Source organism: Schistocerca americana, chromosome 5, assembly GCF_021461395.2.
Source record: "Schistocerca americana isolate TAMUIC-IGC-003095 chromosome 5, iqSchAmer2.1, whole genome shotgun sequence".
Taxonomy (NCBI): Eukaryota; Metazoa; Arthropoda; class Insecta; order Orthoptera; family Acrididae; genus Schistocerca; species Schistocerca americana.
In genome coordinates this window covers 174,750,690-174,772,997 of record NC_060123.1, presented here as the reverse complement: position 1 = coordinate 174,772,997, position 22,308 = coordinate 174,750,690, and the positions used below count along the sequence as shown (strand labels likewise).

General features: G+C 39.6%; 1 protein-coding gene across 1 annotated transcript in view; it reads right to left on the bottom strand.

Annotated features, from left to right (window-relative positions):
• Positions 1-22,308, bottom strand: part of LOC124616253 (tubulin beta chain-like) — a 73,847-nt gene that overhangs the window by 13,254 nt on the left and 38,285 nt on the right. The window contains exon 5 of the mRNA XM_047144557.1: positions 5,235-5,487. Within this exon, the coding sequence (XP_047000513.1) occupies positions 5,235-5,487 (253 nt within the window). The remainder of the gene's footprint in view (positions 1-5,234; positions 5,488-22,308) is intronic.

Genomic DNA, 22,308 nt, shown 5'->3' with positions numbered 1-22,308 from the left:
TGCAAAACTATAGACCTATATCTCTGACGTCGATCTGTTGTAGAATTTTAGAACATGTTTTTTGCTCGTGTGTCATGTTGTTTCTGGAAACCCAGAATCTACTCTGTAGGAATCAACATGGATTCCGGAAACAGCGATCATGTGAGACCCAACTCACTTTATTTGATCATGAGACCCAGAAAATATTAGATACTGGCTCCCAGGTAGATGCTATTTTCCTTGACTTCCGGAAGGCGTTCGATACAGTTCCGCACTGTCGCCTGATAAACAAAGTAAGAGCCTACGGAATATCAGACCAGCTGTGTGGCTGGATTGAAGAGCTTTTAGCAAACAGAACACAGCATGTTGTTCTCAATGGAGAGACGTCTACAGACATTAAAAGTAACCTCTGGCGTGCCACAGGGGAGTGTTATGGGACCACTGCTTTTCACAATATATATAAATGACCTAGTAGATAGTGTCGGAAGTTCCATGCGGCTTTTCACGGATGATGCTGTAGTATACATAGAAGTTGCAACATTAGAAAATTGTAGTGAAATGCAGGAAGATCTGCAGCGGATAGGCACTTGGTGCAGGGAGTGGCAACTGACCCTTAACATAGACAAATGTAATGTATTGCGAGTACATAGAAAAGAGGATCCTTTATTGTGTGATTATATGATAGCAGAACAAACACTGGTAGCAGTTACTTTTGCAAAATATCTGGGAGTATGCGTGCGGAATTATTTGAAGTGGAATGATCATATAAAATTATTTGTTGGTAAGGCGGGTACCAGGTTGAGATTCATTGGGAGAGTCCTTAGAAAACGTAGTCCATCAACAAAGGAGGTGGCTTACAAAACACTCGTATTGCTCATCAGTGTGGGATCCGTACCAGATTGGGTTGACGGAGGAGATAGAGAAGATCCAAAGAAGAGCAGCGCGTTTCATCACAGGGTTATTTGGTAAGCGTGATAGCGTTACGGAAATGTTTAGCAAACTCAAGTGGCAGACTCTGCAAGAGAGGCGCTCTGCATCGCGGTGTAGCTTCCTGTCCAGGTTTCGAGAGGGTGCGTTTCTGGATGAGGTATTTAATATATTGCTTCCTCCTACTTACACCTCCCGAGGAAATCATGAATGTAAAATTAGAGAGATTTGAGCGCGCACGGAGGCTTTCTGGCAGTCGTTCTTCCCGCAAACCATACGCGACTGGAACAGGAAAGGGAGGTAATGACAGTGGCACGTAAAGTGCCCTCCGCCACACACCGTTTGGTGGCTTGCAGAGTATAAATGTAGATGTAGATGTATAGACTCCCTCAAGGACACTGTACACCAAACTCTCCAATGTTCTCCCGAGAGTTACACGCACCTTCAAAACAGAATAGAACAGCAAAGAGACAGCATCAATTGAAGGCCTCAAACTGGCACACATAGAGGAGTCAAATACGGTTCAGCTACCCACAGTCACAGTGTCAATGTCCACCAGCATGGAGAGTACACATCATTCTCCCTCTTACACACTATCAGACTGCGAACAAGAGGAAGATGGTTTGGCCACTCCACTGAACTGGTGGAGGCTGCAGACAAAATCACAACCGTCACCAGTGGTGGTCACACAAGCTGAACAAATGGTAAAACACCGGTTCCCTTGCAACCCTAGTGCTTCTGGGTTAAAAAAGAAAGCAGAGGGGGGGAGGGGGGGTTCTGGTGTTGACATCTCAACAATCAAAACATTGGTTGTGGACAGTGAAATCTGATTCAGTGAGTGATATCTTTAGTTTTCAGTTCTTTGTCTTATTGTGCTAAACACAGAATTCTGGGTCACATGTTGTAAAGTGTAAATTCAAAGTGCAATAAATGTGTGATTTTCAAAGTACTCTTGAATTGTTGAGTGAAGAGTAACACCATACCAAGCAAACAAAATCGTATAAGGCTTCGTTAGAAAGTTAATGCATAAACAAGCAGAAACAAGAATTATCTTCACAGACAGTGTGCCAATAAAAAAGAACTTCCAGAAAACTATAATGAAAAGACAAGATAAGAAACTAATACTTTATCAAGTATTTTTATATTGCCACATAATAATTTGCCACTCCTTTCTGTCTTATCTTAGGCAGACCACACCAATGCTCGTCACTGAGGTTTGCTGAATAATTTTAATCACTGATTTCATCATATCACAAATGTCAAAAGAGGCTAGACTGACCACAGAGAATGCAAGGGCTTCATCTTGTGTCGAACAGGTAACCTATTGCCAGCATGTTCAGAAACATGACAGAACAGGTACTTATCTATATGAAGAGTAGCCTTTTTTAGGTTAAAAAAGATTGCAGCACAAGCAGCATGAAGTACTAGTGCCATTTTTGAAGGGATCATATAAACAAGAAAGTGATAGTGCATTTGAAGGTGTTATGGAACCTCAAAATGCAAAAAAATGGATATTTTGTTTTTCATATTATTAATATGAAACCTGAATAGAGGGTCCAACACATTTCCTTAAGGCATACCTGAAGTTAGCTCTACACCTGATTAAGGTGATGGTCATTAGAACAGACCAACTTATAATCTTAGACTGCATGCTTAGCTCAAGTTGTGTCACCTCTAATTTTAATTGCTTGTACATTAATTTATCTTTTGTACTCGTAAGAGAATAACTCCGTGGAAATGTGGAAATTACTTTGTAATTCCACTGTCATGTACTAATACTAGTTATTATTTTGTGCTTGAATAATGTAGTGGTCAACAGTAAAAAGATTCTTATTTCAGAAGAAAATTTCCTCGTGGAAGAACCCCTTTATAAAGCAAAATGAGTACTGACAGGTGTGCAGATCCTAAAATCAAACTGACATGATGTTTCAGCATTTCACCTGACTGCCATCTTCAAATATTAAGCTGGAACACTGAGACTATGCCCACAACATGTGTATGCCAGCTGCTGTCAGTGCTGCTCTTCTATAAAGAACACATGCAGTGCCATTGTTGCTGAATGTTAGAATAAGTGACATCGCAACAAGACAGTTGTCACAAAAATCTGCTGCCCACTGCATCATACGCTTTGTGAAGGAATTCAAGGCCATAATGGGTTCAACACCTTGCTTGATGGGAACCCATTGTCTCATTTTATGAGATTATCTGATAATCGGTCTCTCTCACCTTCCTAAGGACACTGTTTCAAAACCGAGATGTATCAGCAACTATCTGTGAGCCACTGCCCTTCATTTAGATGTTTCTCATCTGTGGCAGATTTATCCAGTTATTGAAGTCTTGTGTGTTGACTATGCTCTATACAGAATCTAGGCTTTCATGACCAGATGACATTGCTACTGGTAAAATTTTCAGGGTATAAGGCCATGGTCCATAAAACTCTTATGTTCCTAATGTTTTGTACAGGACTGTGTTGAACATCTTCAGAGCATTGTTCTTTTGTTGAGTCAGCATGACTCAATGGAGGAGCAACACCTCTGAAGATGTAGAGCACAGTACTGGATGAAATGTTAGGAACAGAAGAGTTTTGTGGACCAAGACCTTGTATCCCAAAAGGTTTACTAGCAGCTATGTTCTACACATCCATACTGAACCACATGCTGTCTGTTTCATGAAATTTTGCCATAGGAACAAGGAATTTATACACACTGGCTTCCTTAGTTATAAATAATCCTTGAACAAGGTCAGGGAAACCTCTAAGCTTAGCTGGCATATGGAAAAATGCCCTGATGTTTAACTTTTAAAAATCCTCTCAACTTTGATGGACATGCCTCCAGTATAATGGAGCCAAATACAGCCAAGTTCTGGTGATAATCCAACCCCCAAGACACATTAAATCTGCTTATTAGAGAGACCATTTTACTTGACCACAGATTTCAGGTGTTCAATTTCTTTTGCCAAGTCGTCAAGATTTGGAGATAGCATATGCTCTTTGTGTCACAAACCTACACACACTGACCAGAATCTACATCCTATGAGTTTTAATCCACTACATCGGTGCAGTGAGCTTGCATGTCCATTTTGCTACTGGACAGCACTGACAGCTTCTGGTGCAAGTGCCATGGACATTCTGTGGCATGGATAGGGGCAACGGTTCTGGCATTTCAGTAGTTGAGTTTAGCATCTGAAGATGTGACCAGATGGAATGCTGAAATACATCAACTTGATTTTACGATCTGGCTACAAACCTGACAGGCATACCATTGGGGTTTCTTTTATGATAAACATGTGTTTCTGGTAATACAATAAGCTATAACTAAATTAACTGACGCTACCTTGAAATTTAAGAAAGAAAATAATTTTCTGGTTAATAGGCAACTATTGTGTGCTGTGTAAATTAAGTAACAAAAAGCTGTATACAATGAGCAATACACAGATTCTTAAATGGGAAAGTCTGTAGTCTCAAAGGTAGTCATACAGGAAACATCACTGCAATTTGTCAAATTACTGTTCATGGTCATTATAGTTTTGGGATAACTTATCAGATCTCAATTTACAGAGAATACAGAGATCAAACTTGTTCTTAGTCTTACACTAGGCGAGGTGTCATTTGGCATTTTCCAGTGTTATGTGTGGCTTATGAGCAGCAGCTCAACCATTTAATCCAAGCTTTCTCACCTCCCACCTATCTGTCATAGCACTTGCAGCATTACAGCCCTCTTCAACCGTCGGTAGTCTGTCAGTCAACAGACGAGGTCGGCCTGTATGCTTTTGTGCTGTATGTGTCCCTTCACATTTCCACTTCACTATTACATCGGAAACAGTGGACCTAGGGATGTTTAGGAGTGCAAAAATCTCATGTACAGACGTGTGACACAAGTAACACCCAATCACCTGACCACGTTTGAAGTTCGTGACTACCGCGGGGCACTCCATTCTGCTCTCTCATGATGTCTAATGACTACTGAGGTGGGTGATATCGAGTACCTGGTAGTAAGTGGCAGCACAATGCAACTAATATGGAAAATGTATGTTCTTGGCGGTGTCTGAATACTTTTGATCACATAGTCTATATGTAGTCAGGAGAATTTGTAAAATTTTAACCATCGCAATTGTTGTGATAACTGCTTATTAGCTGTTCACTACTTGCAAGTGTTCCTGAGCCTATTATGGAAAACTGACAAAAAATGAAATCAGTATTCACCAAATATTACTTTTTATACAAGTGTGTCCTTTCACAAGCAGACCCTAAAATGACTTTGTTTACGCAAGGAACTTCCTTCACTTATATAACAAACTACTATCTCACATAAAATGTAAGGTTATCTTACCTCTTTCATGGACATGCGCCCTCTGAAGATGGCTGCCACTGTAAGATATCGTCCATGTCGAGGATCACAAGCAGTCATCATATTCTTTGCATCAAACATCTGCTGCGTGAGTTCTGGTACAGTAAGAGATCGGTATTGTTGAGACCCACGTGATGTCAATGGAGCAAAGCCAGGAATGAAGAAATGTAAGCGAGGAAATGGCACCATGTTAACAGCTAGTTTGCGAAGGTCAGCATTTAATTGTCCTGGAAACCTAGAGCCAAATGGTAATTAGTTAACAGACAAATATCTAGAAGTAATTTTGCTTATACTAACTGTAAAATATATGTACAAAAATTCTGTAAGGTTTGAAACACTAGAATAAAATTGTAATTAGTCAGCAGACAAACATCCAAAACCAGTATAGCCTACACTAGCTGTATAATAGGTTTGAAACACTAGGATAAAATTAAGTTGGTCTGAAATCTTTTATTGCCTAATATTGGAAAGAAAAAGTTATTTGATATTGTCAAATTCGTAACAGGTGATCTGTTATGTTACAATGTGTGGATAAAAAATACCAGGTCAAGATCTTCATATCAATAAAAATTCTGTGTGTATGAGCCACCAGGTATTACACATAGCCATAAGCTGTTGAGCTGAATCGCTCAAGTTTGGTGGCTGATACACACTGAATTAAGTAATAATTTTTATTGATCTGATGATGGCACACCAATGAGCTGAAATTAGTACTCGATAAAGGAATGTCAGTGGCCTTCACAATTTTTATCCACACAGTCAGGCTAAGGGAGATTGCAGGGAAGTGCCAAAATGTGTACATGACAGCAAGAGCAGTTCAGCTCAACAGATTACGACAATGTGTAATGCCCAGTAGCTCATGCACATTGAAGTACGTAATAATTTTCACTGATGTGAAGAAGGCTCATCAATGAGCTGAAACTAACAATCAATAAAGGAATTTTAGCAATCTCTACCTATGATTTTTATCCACACATTATAAAGAAAATTTATTGTGAATGTAACAAAGCAAGGAAGTACAGGTGTCAAATGAATTTTACGAAGCAGGATTTTGTGAATTCAAGGTGTACTATCATAAAACTTTTGGGGTGTGAAAATAAATTTCAATTAATTTTTTCGTTAACTCAAGAATCTTTAAGAACTGGTCTCTCTTGGGCAAAATGCATTATCACTCAGGTGTAATTGCAACATAACCTTCTTTATATCTCATCTCTCAACTCAATTTAAATGAACTGCAGATGTTAAATAGATTCAAAGAATACATAGGGTACCATTGATAAATAACAATAGTAACAATAATAATAATAAAAATAATTGGGAACTTCATCATCCAGGGTCCTAGAGGTTCTGAGGCTGCCTGTCACAAGCCAGGATAAAGAGAAGTGATGGAGGAATAACATCTCTTTAAAAAGAAAAAAAAGAAAGAAACCTTGGTTCAGCTGGCCCAGCTGATAGCCCCCTGCCATTGTTACAGTGAATACTTCAAAGGCAACGAATACAGAGAAGATGGACTTCTGGATGACAGAGGAGACAGACTTCTGGACGACGGAGCTGTCGAAAGAGGCAGCCTCTTACCCAAGGTTAAAATGGATTGAGGGCATGAAGGTTCCACGTGTTAGTGATGGTTTTGTTCCACGTGTTATTAGTGGTGGTTGAATCAGTGACACTCCAGGCTAACAACATGGTCTTATATCGGGAATTCAGGGATGACTCTGGGTTCCATGCTATCAACAATTTGCAGCTTCATATCATAAAATGTAAAGTTTTCACAATGGATGTTCTACCTCAGGTGGTTAAGTCTGATGAGGAAACCATCATTACATCCTGTAATAAATTGGGACCTAGGCTTCTGGGAAGTCCCAACATTTGTGGTGGGGGTGAACTATATTGAAAAACCTTCTAAGTTTAAGTTCGAGAAGAGATTTCTAGTTTGAAACATCAAATTCTTTTCTGAAAATTGAGAAACAGAAGGTATTAGAATTATTTTCACAAAATAATCATGCAGAGATTTTAGCAATGCAGGAAACAAGATTCTTAGATGAGAATGTAGTTGATACACAACATTACAGGATTTATAAAGGGAAACTAGTAGTAAAATAATGAAAAACATGCCAGTGTTTGGAACAGCCTTTCATACAAAAAAATGTAGGTAGTATAACAGAATTTATGGTGAAATGGTTGGTTGGTTTGGAGGGATTAAAGGGACCAGACTGCTACGGTCATCGGTCCCTTGTTCCAAATACAAAGAACACCCACAGAGAATAAAAAAGAGGAACAGAAGAGATCACAGACGATACAGAACAAGAGAAACTGAGACAAGGACAAGACAAAACGAACTAAAACCACACAGAGTGTGACGGTGGTTGGCCGACCATAGATACAAATAAGGAAAAGCGTGAAATCAGAAAGAATGTCCCTGTTGACAATAAAATTTAATGATAACAGCTATACCCTTGTAAATTGCCTTGCACCTGCACCTATAAATGATGATAATGGATGAAATCCGCAGAAAGTAAATCGATTTTGGGACCTTTTGGAATCTAAATTCTCCAACATACCTAAAAACAAAGTTAAAATATTTCTCGGTGACTTCAATGTGAAAGTTGGAAACATAAAGAAAATAAGAATATTGTAGACAAATATCCAGTACATCTTAAAAACAAACAGAAATGCTGAAAGACTGATCAATACATATAAAATGTTCCAGCTGAAACTGATGTCCACACATTTTCAAAAACTACCAAGTAAATCCAAAACTTAGGAGAATTTCAACTGGATCACATAGCTATATCAAAAAGGAATATCATGGAAATTATAATGTTTATGTTGTGTTGTACTGTACGAGGTGCGGCTAGAAAAAAACCGGACTGATGCTGGAAAAAACATTTATTTACAATTATTTACAATTTCATGTTATCTCCTTCAATGTACTCTCCTCCTTGGTCTCTACACCGCTCCATACGAATTTTCCACTGTTCATAGCAATGCTGCAGATCATTTTCGGTAAGTCCATACATTACTTCCGTCGCTTTTTCTTTTACTGCTTCAACAGTCTCAAATCTAGTTCCTTTCAAAGCTGACTTGACTTTAGGGAAAAGAAAAAAGTCACAGGGGGCCAAATCAGGTGAGTAGGGTGGATGATCTAAGATGGGAATGTTGTGTTTTGCCAAAAACGTCTTCACTGACAACGCACTGTGTGCCGGGGCATTGTCTTGGTGAAGCATCCATGACTTTTTTTCTCCACAAATCGTTCCGTTTTCTCCGTACTCGCTCACGTAGGGTAGCCAGGACGCTAATGTAGTAATGCTGATTCACTGTTTGTCCCTCTGGTACCCAATCAATGTGCACAATCCCTTTGATGTCAAAAAAAAACAATCATCATTGCCTTGAATTTCGATTTTGACATACGTGCTTTTTTTTGTCGTGGAGAACCAGGAGTTTTCCACTGCATCGATTGGCGTTTAGTTTCGGGATCGTAAGTAAAAAACCACGATTCATCGCAAGTAATAACATTTTGTAAGAAGGTGGGATCACTTTCAATGTTTTCCAGGATGTCAGAACAAATCATTCTTCGGCGTTCCTTCTGTTCAATTGTGAGACACTTTGGAACCATTTTTGAACACACTTTGTTCATGTTGAAACTTTCATGAAGAATCTGCCTAACACTTTCCTTGTCAACTCCTGTTAACTCAGACGCTGCTCTGATTGTTAAACGGCGATCTTGTCGAACAAGTTTACCGATTTTTTCAATGTTTGCATCAGTTTTTGCTGACAATGGTCTGCCAGTGCGAGTGTCATCACTAGTGTCTTCGCGGCCATCTTTAAATCGTTTAAACCACTCAAACACTTGTGTTCGCGATAAACAATCATCGCCGTACACTTGTTGTAACATTACAAATGTTTCACTTGCAGATTTTCCTAGTTTGAAACAAAATTTGATGTTAACACGCTGTTCTTTCTGTACACTCAACATTTTCCGACGCACAGACAAAACGTCAACTCCTTAAAACAGACGCCACGGGCAGACTGAGTGCAGGAGGCAGATGAAACTCGAGCAGTAGGCGGAGCGAGAGTCACGTGACAGGCCATGCGACTTTCAGCCTTATTGCATTCGTTTTATTGTTTCACCAGTACTAGTCCGGTTTTTTTCTAGCCACACCTCGTATCTTTACTGATCCGCTCAATCATTCAATATACAGATTGTACTACATGATATGGGACAAGTCAAACAGATGATGTTACACACACACACACACACACACACACACACACACACGCACACACACACACACACACACATGGAGGAAAGGAACGTGTTTTGACGGGTGATAGCATTAGTGGTTCTGAACAAAAAACTTGATATGGACATATGCCCTGTCCTGGATGGTTTCTCAGATAGAACACTTTTAATGTACATTTCTGTTTATTTTCTATTTTATTCATTGTCATTGTTTACAATGTGCCACAGTAGTATACAGGAAGTTGAGATGAACATTTTGATACAGGACTCTTGCAATCTATCAAGCCAGAAAACTACCTCAAACTGGCCTACAAAAAGTACCTAAGCTACAGCACACATGCTTCCCATGAGATTTTCAATATTCTCATGATCTCTTCACACAAACTGTTAGTCCTAGACAAAAAATAAATAGGACCTTTTTTTGTAGCAAATTTAATTTAGGGTAATTGTGTACTGAGACACGTTTTTGTAATAGGGTTCAGTTTTCAAGTTATTCTAGAAAAACTTAAGTGATATTAAACCTGATCTATTTCGGAAACCATTCACAATAGTGCATATGTCAATACGAAGTTTTTTGTTCAGAGTCACTACTACTATCACACCTCAAAGCATGTACCTTTCCTCCTGACTCACATTGTCTCTCATAGTGAACATCACACTGAAGATATATTATGTACGTATTCAGAAATGGGATTTTTTATTCAAATTACTATCTCTCTAAAATTAAAATGTGATTTTTTTCCATCAAAAACAAAAGCAGAAACAAGAAAGTAATCAGTTACAATTCCACTACAGCTAATATTAGAATAGAAAAGATTGAAAAATTTAGAGAAGATATTAACAAAAAAAATGTGATTGGCATGAATGTCAGGTACAAATTGCTAAGGCAGCAGAGAAAACTTTGGGACTGGCCAAGAACAAAAAGAAGACCTGGAGGAATGAAGATTGTCAAGAAGCACTAGAATACAGAGCTACAAAAGAGAGAAAATGGAGATGTTACAAAAAAGAATGGCATTTAGAAGAATTCAGACAGCAAAAAAAAGAAATATCAAAAATAATCTGGAAAATCAAAAGCACCTTTGAGAAATCTTAACTTATGGAAACACAAGAAAACTGTACCAAAAATAATACTAGAAATTTTTACCAAATATTTGAACATGAATTTAAGGGTATCAGGCACAAAGGATTTGTTTCAAAGGGAAAATTACTAAATAGGATTACATAACAAGGAAACTTGTGCAATACTGGCAAAATTTTGATAGGCTCTTAAACCATCCAGTTTCGACAGTAAAATTGATTTCTTTTTTAGCAATGTCATAAAACCTGGAGGAAGATTTCCCATGAACAGAAGAAGAAATTCATGAAGCCATCACATCCCTCAAAAATAATAAGAAGGCTACATTACAGCAGGACTATTGAGCCAAAGATTATAAATTATCTACATCTGCTATCTGAGAACATTTGGAAAACTGAAAACATACTAGAACAGCGGAAAATAGGTTTAAGCCACCTGTTGCATCAAACTGGAGACAAGAAAATGACAACAATTACAGAACTGTGACACTTCTGCCAATATTGAGCAAGGTGGTGCAGTGGTTAGCACACTGTGGGAGGACGACGGTTCAAACCCGTGCCCCACCATCCTGATCGAGGTTTTCTAAGATTTCCCTTAATTCTTCAGAGAAATGCCGGGATGGTTCTTTCGAAGGGCATGGCCAATTTCCTTCCCCATCCTTTCCTAATCCAATGGGACTGATGGCCTCGCTGTTTTGTCCCCTCCCTCAAAGCAACCAACCAAGCAATCTGCCTGTGACAGAGAAAATATTATCAAAAATTCTCCTGAAAAGAGTAGTAAAAATTTTAGACAAACAACTGGGAGAATATCAGGGTGGTTTTTGAAAGGGAAGATCCTGCAAAGAACAGATTTTTAACTTAAAATCAATAATTTGGTTAAGAATGTAACCAGCAAACCTTTAATGGTAACATTTATTGATTTCAGGAGATCATTTGATTTGGTAGACAGAGACACAATATGTGAAATCAGAAGAGACTTTGGTGTTAAAGCAACATTAGTAAACTCAAGTTGTGAAACTCTAACAAATACCATATCTAAAGCTAAAATTTATGGGAAAAGTATCTCACCCATTTGAAATAAAAATCGGTGTTAGACAAGGGGATGGTTCATCACCTACTCTGCTTAACTGTGTTCTAGAAAAAATAGTAGTTGTAAAATTGGAGCTAAAAATCACAAAACTGGACCAAACATTCTAACAAGGGAACCTCGCCATCGCACCCCCCTCAGATTTAGTTATAAGTTGGCACAGTGGATAGGCCTTGAAAAACTGAACACAGATCAAACGAGAAAACAGGAAGAAGTTGCGTGGAACTATGAAAAAAATAAGCAAAATATACAAAGTGAGTAGTCCGTGTGCAAGATAGGTAAAGTTTAATTTTTTATTTTCAGACAATTATCAAAGTTCAGGCACTCACACATAATCAACTTCTCTCTCCAAAATTCCAGGACATGTTCAGATTTGCTTGGACTTATGCAGGATCTGACGGTCTACACACGGAAAAATTTGAAAACGTTAAAAACATATGTTTTGACAGAGCACAGGGAAAACTGTGCGACTGTGAAACTGTTGCATTCATTTGTTGCAGTTTATGTGACAGACTCTTATGTTTTCATCACTTTTTTGGGAGTGATTATCACATCCACAAGAAAACCTAAATCGGGCAAGGTAGAAGAATCTTTTTACCCATTCGCCAAGTGTACAAGTTAGGTGGGTCGACAACATATTCCTGTCATGTGATGCACATGCCATCACCAGTGTCGTATAGAATATATCAGACGTGTTTTCCTGTGGAGGAATCGGTTGACCTATGACCTTGCGATCAAATGTTTTCAGTTCCCATTGGAGAGGCACGTCCTTTCTTCTACTAATTGCACGGTTTTGCTGTGCGGTCGCAAAACATAGACACTAAACTTATTACAGTGAACAGAGACGTCAATGAACAGACAGACAGATCATAACTTTGCGAAAATAAAAAAAGTAAACTTTTCGCTCGAGGGAAGACTTGAGCCAAGGACCTCTCGTTCCGCAGCTGCTCACGGCTCACGCTAACCACGGGACCATGGCGCTACTTAGCTCACATTATCCTTGATGTTGCCTATCTTGCGCATGGACTACTCAGTTTGTATATTTTGCTTATTTTTTTCATAGTTCCACACAACTTCTTCCTGTTTCCTCGATTGATCTGTGTTCAGTTTTTCAAGGCCTATCCACTGTGCCAACTTATAACTTAATCTGAGGGGGGTGTGATGGGGAGGTTCCCTTGTAAGTAGGAAAACATGTGGAATTAAGAAAAACTGTCTTATTTTTGCAGATGATTTTGCAAAAAATATGACAGATGCAGTTACTCAAATAAATCTTCTGGAAGAAATAGCAAAACTTTGTCTCTGAATTTCAGCTGATAAAACAAAATTCAAGACAAATAAGAAAATGCACCAAAATTCACAGAAACACAAGTAGATACAACAGAATGAGTAAGTAAATTTAAATATCTCGGGGAAATTATACAATAGAATGGACCAGAAAAAATTCTAGTAGTTGTAAGAGTTAACAAAGTGGAGAGAGCATATGGTCTGACAAAGAATATTTATAATAATAAATGCATATCTAGAAAGACAAAAGGGAAACACTATACCACAGTGGTCCAGCAAGATTGTTTATGGATGTGAAAGTAACAGTGAACTATAAGCTGGACAGAATAGAGCTACTTGAAAAACATATATTAGAAAAATAGTGGGTGCAGTACAAACTACAGATGGCTGGAAAATGAGAAGAATGAGGAGATCTACGAAAACATAGAGTAAATATCAGAAGTAATGGCTAAATTAAAATTTATATTTTTTAGAAACCTGTACCAAATGAACATAATTACAAAACAAATATTTCTGTCTTTCTGGAAGAATAAACTGACAGTAGCATGGATTACAGAAGTAAGGGAAGAACTAGAAAGAAACAACATCAAAGAGCCATAAATAGCAGACAGAAACCTTTCTAAGAATAAAATACTAAATTTAGAAGGCTTTCTATGCAAAAGAAATATGAAATCAAAAACAACATGGACAGAAAAAAGGAAAATACAACATGGAGAAAAAATAAAGGAATACTGGAAAAATAGGAAACAACAACAAGGAAAAAAGTAATTAAAGTTGTAACGTGATCCTAGTAGTTGATCAATTTGGGGGGGGGGGGGATTTGGCATGCAAAATCAGCTAAAATAAGAATTCATAAAAGAAACTGACTTGTATTCTGTCTAGCTACAAAAATTTCAGATTTTTTTATGTGGAGCAGCTGACAGTTGTAGAAGATTCTGAATTTATCTTTTGTGTGTGTCTTTTAGAGATAGTGGCCACCGCTTTACATCCTTTTCAGTTAAAGTATAAATAAAATGTATTACCTTAATTCAGTCAAAAAGGAGATATTCAGGTATCTCAAAGTGTAACTTAAACAAGTCTGAGATCACCAAAAAACTATGAAAAAGTTCTACTTTATTAGTCCATTAGTTAAAAGATAGGGTAAATTGCAGAAATGTGACACACACAACAAGGGAAAGTAAAGGTTGGTTGGTTGGGTTAAAGATTAAAGGGACCAAACTACAAAGGTCATCGGTCCCTTGTTTCATAAAAACACAGAGCAGAGTGAAACTATCCACCAGGCAGGTGAAGCAATAAAAGAAAAAGTCCGGGGGAAGAAAAGCCCCATAGTCCATTGTAAGACAACACGGAAAACAGAGCACAGCAACAAAAACAACATAGAGAACAAAGGCAGTAGGAATTAAAACTGTACAGCAGAGGACTGTGGCTGGCTGATCACGAAAATAATAGGATGAGCCAGCCACTCTGCAACATGTTAAAACCTCCAGTCTAAAAGTTTAGGGCGGAGTCGAAGCACAACACAAAACTAATTACAAGGGAGAGCTCAAAAGAAAGATCCTTACAGAATTCCAAGAGGTTGACGACTTAAACCAGGTTTATGTAGCACTCATCATTCCCTTCAACACTTTCCAATTCTTCTATGCCATTACTTTTCCATTGGTTTTCCGTAACCATCTGATAAAGGAACCACTAGTTCTGCAAGACGAAATTTGTATCTCTTCCCATTCTACAGTATTATCCTTTAGTAATGTTTCCCTTTTAGAAACTAGAAAACTGCTAATTTATTTCAGAGGTTAAACGTTAGAACACTGTAGAAGAACAACAACTTTGGAAAACTTGTATGAGATTGCACCAACAGAACTGCCATTGAAGTGTCAATGAATTCAAAGGTCAGTAGCAGTAATACTGTCATGGTAAAAACTATCTGTATCTAATCAAACAATGGAAAATCCAGGATGGAATGTAACAATACCAGAGAAGGAAAGTTGCTACTCACCATATAGCGGAGATGCTGAGTTGCGATAGGCACAATAAAAAGATTCACACACTCATAGCTTTCGGCCATTAGGCCTTTGTCAGCAGTAGACACACATACACATACACATACACAGACACACACACACACACACACACACACACACACACACACACACACACACATTCCCGCAAACGCAACTTGCTTACAAGTCTGCATTCTCAGAGAGCTGAAACTACACTGTGAGCAGCAGCACCAGTGCATGATGGGAATGGCGACAGGGTGGGGGTAAGGAGGCGGCTGGGGTGGGGAGGGGGAGGGATAGTATGGTGGGAGTTGCAGACAGTGAAGTGTTGCAGTTTAGACGGAGGGCAGGGGAGAAGGTGCGGACGGGGAAGGGGGAAGGAGTGGAAAGGAGAGAAATAAAAATAAATTAAAAGACTGGGTGTGGTGAAATGACGGCTGTGTAGTGCTGGAATGGGAACAGGGAGGGGGCTGGATGGGTGACGACAGTGACTAACGAAGGTTGAGGCCAGGAGGGTTACGGGAATGTAGGATGTATTGCAGGGAAAGTTCTCACCTGCGCAATTCAGGAAAGCTGGTGTTGGTGGGAAGGATCCATATGGCATAGGCTGTGAAGCAGTCATTAAGATGAGGGAAATTATGTTTTTAGAGGCAAGTAAGTTGTAGGGACTATCACACATTGATGACACTGATGGGATCTAAATGTGTAACCCTCATGTGAAATTAAGGAAACTTGGATTTGAGCAAGTCAAGTAAATTACCTGCTCAAATACAAATTTCCTTGACTTTGTATGAAAGTGATACATGAGAAGACAAACTACGAGTCACTGAATGGATTTTTTCACTCCCGCAACCACCCCATTATTACAAGGATGCCGACAGTAAATTACAGTGCTGGCGGCCATTAAGCTATCCATCATGGTGACAGGCAGCCAAGGTGAACACATATGGAGGAACATGACAGACTTGCCAAATGTAAATGAGAGCTGTCTCACAGGAATCATAGTGACCAGTTTCTCGTAGCGTTCTTGCCCCTGCCAGACAAATCCACAGTTCCAACTGTGGCTGAGAGAGAGCACACTGATGTTGGTTCCATTATTATTTCAGAGCCAATGCTCGCACATTCTCTATGTCTTGCTCACACCTGAAAGCTAGTTGTGACCTCCACTACACGTCACAGATTTTGGCAGGATTCAAGAATGGTTACAATTTAAGCAGGCTCTGTTTTCCCATAACATTTGAAGATTTTTATGTTCTTGATGAAAGTATGGATCATTATTTCGTCGTCGACTTGGGCACAGAGGGTGGCCATCATTCTGAAGGTGATAGCCCTTCCACATATCTCTGATTCTCTTCTACAGCTCCAAGCCACAAACAATATGCCGACCAAACAACAGTTGACTTGGGTCTACTCGCCCTCTTTACTTGGACATTAACTGTTGCAAAGTCAATGAACTACTGTTAAGTGTGAACTTTTTATGATATTGCCACCTGTACACTGATTAGACGAATGGTAAACTTCACCAAGGCAATAGCAGAGATGCAGTGCCATGTGCAGGCAGACCACCTAAACCTCTGCACCCAGACTCAACAGACTTACATTACATCAACCAGATATCTGTTGAACATTTACCACTCTCTGACTATTCAACAGGTCACAATGGAAAATTTGTATTCAAACATGGAGGTGGATTGGTCAAATTTAGCAGATGAAACCCAAATTTTGCACACAACTTTTGAGGGACCTTCAAAAACCCCAACCTCAAAGCAGTTTTACTTGATGCCTCAGGCAGTGGGAGCAGGGAGGAATTAAAGCAGATATACAGAGACATGGTTTGACACATTCAGGAGTGTATCAACCACCTGGAATCACAGTGACCGTCTCAGAGAAAGGGATCTTTGTGGTCTCATTTAGTCTCATAGACTTCAAGAGGCACCTTTCAAGAAATCGCACATTAGTGACATGACGACAGTGCAACACCATTTCCCATTGGTGTTAACAGTGCTTGTCTTTGGCATGCTATCTCTCTTAAAACATGGCCTTAAAGACAGTAATGTCCACAAAATTAATACTGTTCCAGGACCTCCTGTCTTTTGTAAAGCTCAGTGTCCAACACCAGGCAAGTTATACTTTGCTTAGGCAGGAATTGAGGAACTGTTAAGACTCTGGTATTGTGCTAACATCATCAGACAATGCTATCCACCTGTTGCCGCGTGGCTCATTAAGATATATGGGGCTGCAGGGCTCTGAACTCTTGTATGATATCAAACCGATACCTCATTCCCAATATTCAAAATGTTACCCACACATTAGCTGGTGCTTCAATTTTCAGTGTGCTTGACTGTCAGAAGGCATAGTTACAGATCCCAATAGCATCAGAAGATATGTCAAAAACTGCCATTATTACACCGTTCAGACAATATGCATTTCTGTTCTTGGCATTTGGGTTGAAGAATGCTGTCCAGACTTGGCAGCAATTCATCAACAGAGCCCTCAGTAAGTTCCTATTCTGCTGTATTTGTATGACATCCATATTTTCCCCTCTTTGACTGAACCGCACGAAGAGCACCTACAACTGATCTTCAAAGGACTTGAGACATTAAGATTAGTCATCAACAGGGATAAGTGAAAGTTACACAGACACCAAGTTATCTTTCTCAGCCAGTCGGTGAAGCAGGATGGTGCTCATCCCACTCAACAATATTTCATGAACAAACAGAGATTCTTAGGGATGATAACTTTTACTTTCACTGTACTCCACTGGAAGCCAAGATTCAACCCCACTGACTCATGCCTTAGCTGGTGAGAATGCTCAAAGCAAACAACCACTGCAGTCGACCAATGATACCCAAAATGCTTTTGATTCAATCATGCATTGCCTCCACCAAGTTGTTACATTGGCACACCTACTACCTTCAGCACATTTGTCTGGAAAGGTGGACACCAGCGAAACTACCGTCAGTGCAATCTTACAACAAATGTTAGGCAACCAACAACAGCTCCTTTGATTCCCTTGGCATTTCTGTTATCGAAACTACATCGAGCAATTCACAATGGCGCTGAAAATGTAGTTTCTGACTGTCTCTCACATCAGCACGCTGAGTACCACCATACACTTTGATGCAATGGCTTTAGGTATATAAGGATAATCAACAGGTAACAGAATGGCAGCATCACCAACATGATGTTGGACCAAGTACAGACTCCTGGTGCAGACATGCACCTGTGTTGCAGTATCTCATGATATAAGATATGTCCTCTAGCCCTCCACCAAGTTTGTGTGTTCCACCAAGAAATCCAACAGCAGGAAATGGACATGAACATGCATCAGTTGCCAGTGCAGCACGGTCGGCTGCCACTCTTTCTTGGAGCATGACAATTTGCAATACATAAAGAAAGGTTACAGCACATACACCTAGACCTCGTGGGACCTCTACCAGAATTGAATAGCTATCATTGTATAACATCAGCCTTAGACAGAGTAACCACTGGTTAGAGGCAGTTCCACTGATGAGTATGACAGCCAGCACCACTGTGCTGACATTCCTACAGATGTGGATCACATGTTTTGGCTGCTCACATCAATTTCCATGGAGTAAGGATGCCAATTTGAGGCACACCTGTTTACTAAGCTATGCAGATTATGTGGTGTTCAACGATTTAGAACGATGACATACAACCCACAAAGTAATGCCCTTGTTGAATTTTGGCACCACACTCGTAAGGCAGTACATATTTGCCATTCTGACCCGTAGATGGAAGCACTCTCTCAAGTTCTGCTTGATATATGAACAGCATACAAAGAGAATTTACAGTCATCCTTGGCAGAAGTTTTGTATGATAAATGTCTCGCTCTTCCTACAGATTTCATGGCTCCAGTTCCACCTCTGGCCAACATACCGAGTTGCCAGCACCAGTTGGATGGGTAAAACAACATATTGCCTATGTCCATATACCTCCATTTCAGACTCACGGTATGGCATGCCCAAAGGGCATTGAAGGATTTTGAGCACATTATAATTTGAAACGACACTATCCAGGCAGCTCTGCAACCGCCTTATTCTGCACCACAAGGGTCCTATGAGAAGCCCTCCACTATTTCCATCCAATGTTTGAAACCGGTGTGGGAGCTACATGAGCCAGAGATAGGTGAGGAACTTCCAATCCTTCAATAATACCCCCGCCAATGTCAGGCACACCGTAAGATGTGCCTCAGCACTGCTGTTCTCTTGATAGGTGATTCATCACCACACTCCCCTACTGTATGATCTCTACTTCTACATCTTAGCCTGTAAACCACTGTGAGGTCCATGACAGAGGGTACATCCCATTGTAGCAGCTATTAGGGTTTCTTCCTGTTCCATTCATGTATGGAGCAAGGGAAGAATGATTGTTTCAGTGCCTCTGTGCATGCAGTAATTATTCTAATCTTACCTTCATGAGCCCTATGTGAGCGATACATAGGGGGTTGTAGCATATTCTTAGAGTAATCATTTAAAGCCGATTCTTGAAATTTTGTTAATAGACTTTCTCAGGATAGTTTATGTCTATCTTCAAGGGTCTTCCAGTTCAGTTCCTTCAGTATCCCTGTGACACTCTCCCATGGATTAAACAAACCAGTGACTATCCATCATGCTGCCTGTCTTTATGTGTTTGTTATCCTCTGTTGGTACTATCCAGTATGAGTCCCATACTTTTGAGCAAACGTCTAGAACCAGTTGCACGAGTGATTTTTAAGCAATCTCCTACCAATAAACTGAAGTCTGCCACCTGCTTTACCCACAGCTGAACCCAAGTGAACATTCCATTTCATGTCTCCACAGTGTGTTACATCCACATATCTACAGGGTGGTCCATCTGAGGTTTCGGATGAGATTATCTCGAAAATTGTACATTGGGTAAAAATAGTGGGTAAGACAAGTCCGTAAGCTCAAAGGGGGACATCAAATGATACTACACGTGACCTCCAGACCTGCCCTCTTGGGAGGGGTGAGGGGCAACTTTTAAATCTTAAATGGAAACACCCATTTTTTATTGCAGATTCAGATTCTCCATAAAAAAAGTAATCAAGTTTTGTCTGAAACATTTCTTAAACCATTGGCAGATGACACTGAAATCAAGAAAAAGTAAAATTGGGGAAGAACTCTGATTTATTTAGAATTATCTGAGAAAGATGCATCAGATCGATAAACAATGTGCACCAGATCTTTCGTTATGCCAAATTAAGCTATTTTTGTATAGAATGTACTGTATCCTACTTTTACCATTACCCAGGAACAACGACATGGATGTAGTAGAATGATGTTCCTGTGGGATGCTTCATTAGTGAGTCCCCTTGCCTCTCACATGCTGGGGAGCTTCATTAGTGAGTCCCCTTGCCCCTCACATGTTGGGGTGCTTCATTAGTGTGAGTCCCCTTGCCCCTCACATGTTGTGGTGCTTCATTAGTGTGAGTCCCCTTGTCTCTCACAATTTGGGGTGCTTAATTAATGAAATTAGCCATGAAGAAATTGTTCAAAATTATCCCCATTTGCTTCAATGCATAAAGTCAATTGTCTGTGAAAGTTGTCCACAGTTTTGAGCAGCACATCCCATGGTATGGCTGCACACGCTCTTTGAATGTGTTGCTCCATATTGTTTCAGATTGTGGGCTGTCTGTCATAAACAATATTTTTTAAATAACTGCACAAGAAAAATCAGGAGATGTTAGGGGTCTGGTGATCGTGGAGGCCACTGAATTGGTCCGCCGCGTCCTATCCACCAACCAGGGTACCGTAAATTTAAAATGTTCCGCACGTTTTTAGCATAATGGGGAGCCGCTCCATCCTGCTGGAACCACCTTCATTGCCTAGTTTCTAAATAAATCTCTTCCATTACCTCCAGCAAAGAGAAGTTGTAAATAATTGGTCAAAAAAATATGGTCATATCAAGCAACTGTTTAAAATTCCACACCAGACCATTAACGACCATTTGTGTTGATTGGCAGTGGCTCTGTGCCAGTGTGAATTGACAGCGACCAATAATGAAGATCATGACGATTTAACTCCCCATTGTTTTTGAATGTGGCTTCATCGGTGAACATAATGTATCTAAAAAAATCATTGTCACCTCTTATCATTTCCAAGGCCCAATGGCAGAAATGCACACGTATTTGCATATCTTTCGGAGTTAATGCCTGTGTCAGTGCGATATGATATGCATGACATTTATATGCCTTCGAAATCCTCAAAACAGTTAATTTCGGTATTCCAGTTTCTCTCTGAATCACACAACTACTCATTTTGGGATCCAGTTGAACACAGACAAGAACAGTAAGGGTACGAGCATCATTTTCATTGTATTCGTAATGACAAGGTGGATGGTGCATGTATCCATTTTGAGCTGGTTGAGTGCAATTTCAAATAATGTTTTTGCTTGGATGTCGTCTGTTTGGGAAACAATCTGCATACAATTGCACAGCTGCAGCGTAATTGTTATGGCATTCACCTAAAATTAACATCATATCAACAGTCTCTGTAGGAGGATAGTGAGCCACCTTTCGCTAAAGAATAATTTACTTTTGTCAGTTGATGTTTATGGTTCACAATCTGAAAGTAAAGTGATATCTGATCGCATTGCACCGACCTTTATACTGAGCCATAGTTCACAGTTTGGCCACAGTAGCGCCACAGTCAGGTCAGTAATGCAATTGTGAAGAGTTCCCTAATGAGATTTTAATACCATTCCAGCCTCCCTCTATCAAAAACTGTGGCAGGTAGGATACATTTTGTAAAAAAAAATAGCTTAATTTGGTGTAATGAAAGAATTGGTGCACATTTTGTATCAATTTGATGTGTTCTTCTCGGATCATTCTAAATAAATTGGAGTGCTTTCTCGATTTCAGCGCCATCTGTCAATGGTATAAAAAATGTTTCAGACAAAACTTGATTACTTTTTATGGAGAATCCGAAACTGCAATAAAAAAAAGGGGGGTTTCCATTTACGATTTAAAAGCTGCTCCCGACCACACCCAAGGGAGCAGGGGCTGAGGGGTCACGTGTAGTATCATTTGATGTCCCCTGTTGAGCTTACAAACTTGTCTTACCCACTATTTTTACCCGATGTATAGTTTTCGAGATAATCTCATCCAACACTTCAGAAGGACACCCTGTATATGAGAAGGCCAATTCCAACAGTGACTCTTTTGATATTATACTCATAGGATACTACATTTTTTCGTTTTGTCGAGTGGAAAATATTACATTTCTGAACACTTAAACCAAGTTGCCAATCTCTGCACCACTTTTCAATCTTATCAAGATCTGACTCAATACTTATGTAGCTTCTTTCAGATAGTGCTTCATTATCCCTGTCAGATTCTATGCTGAATTT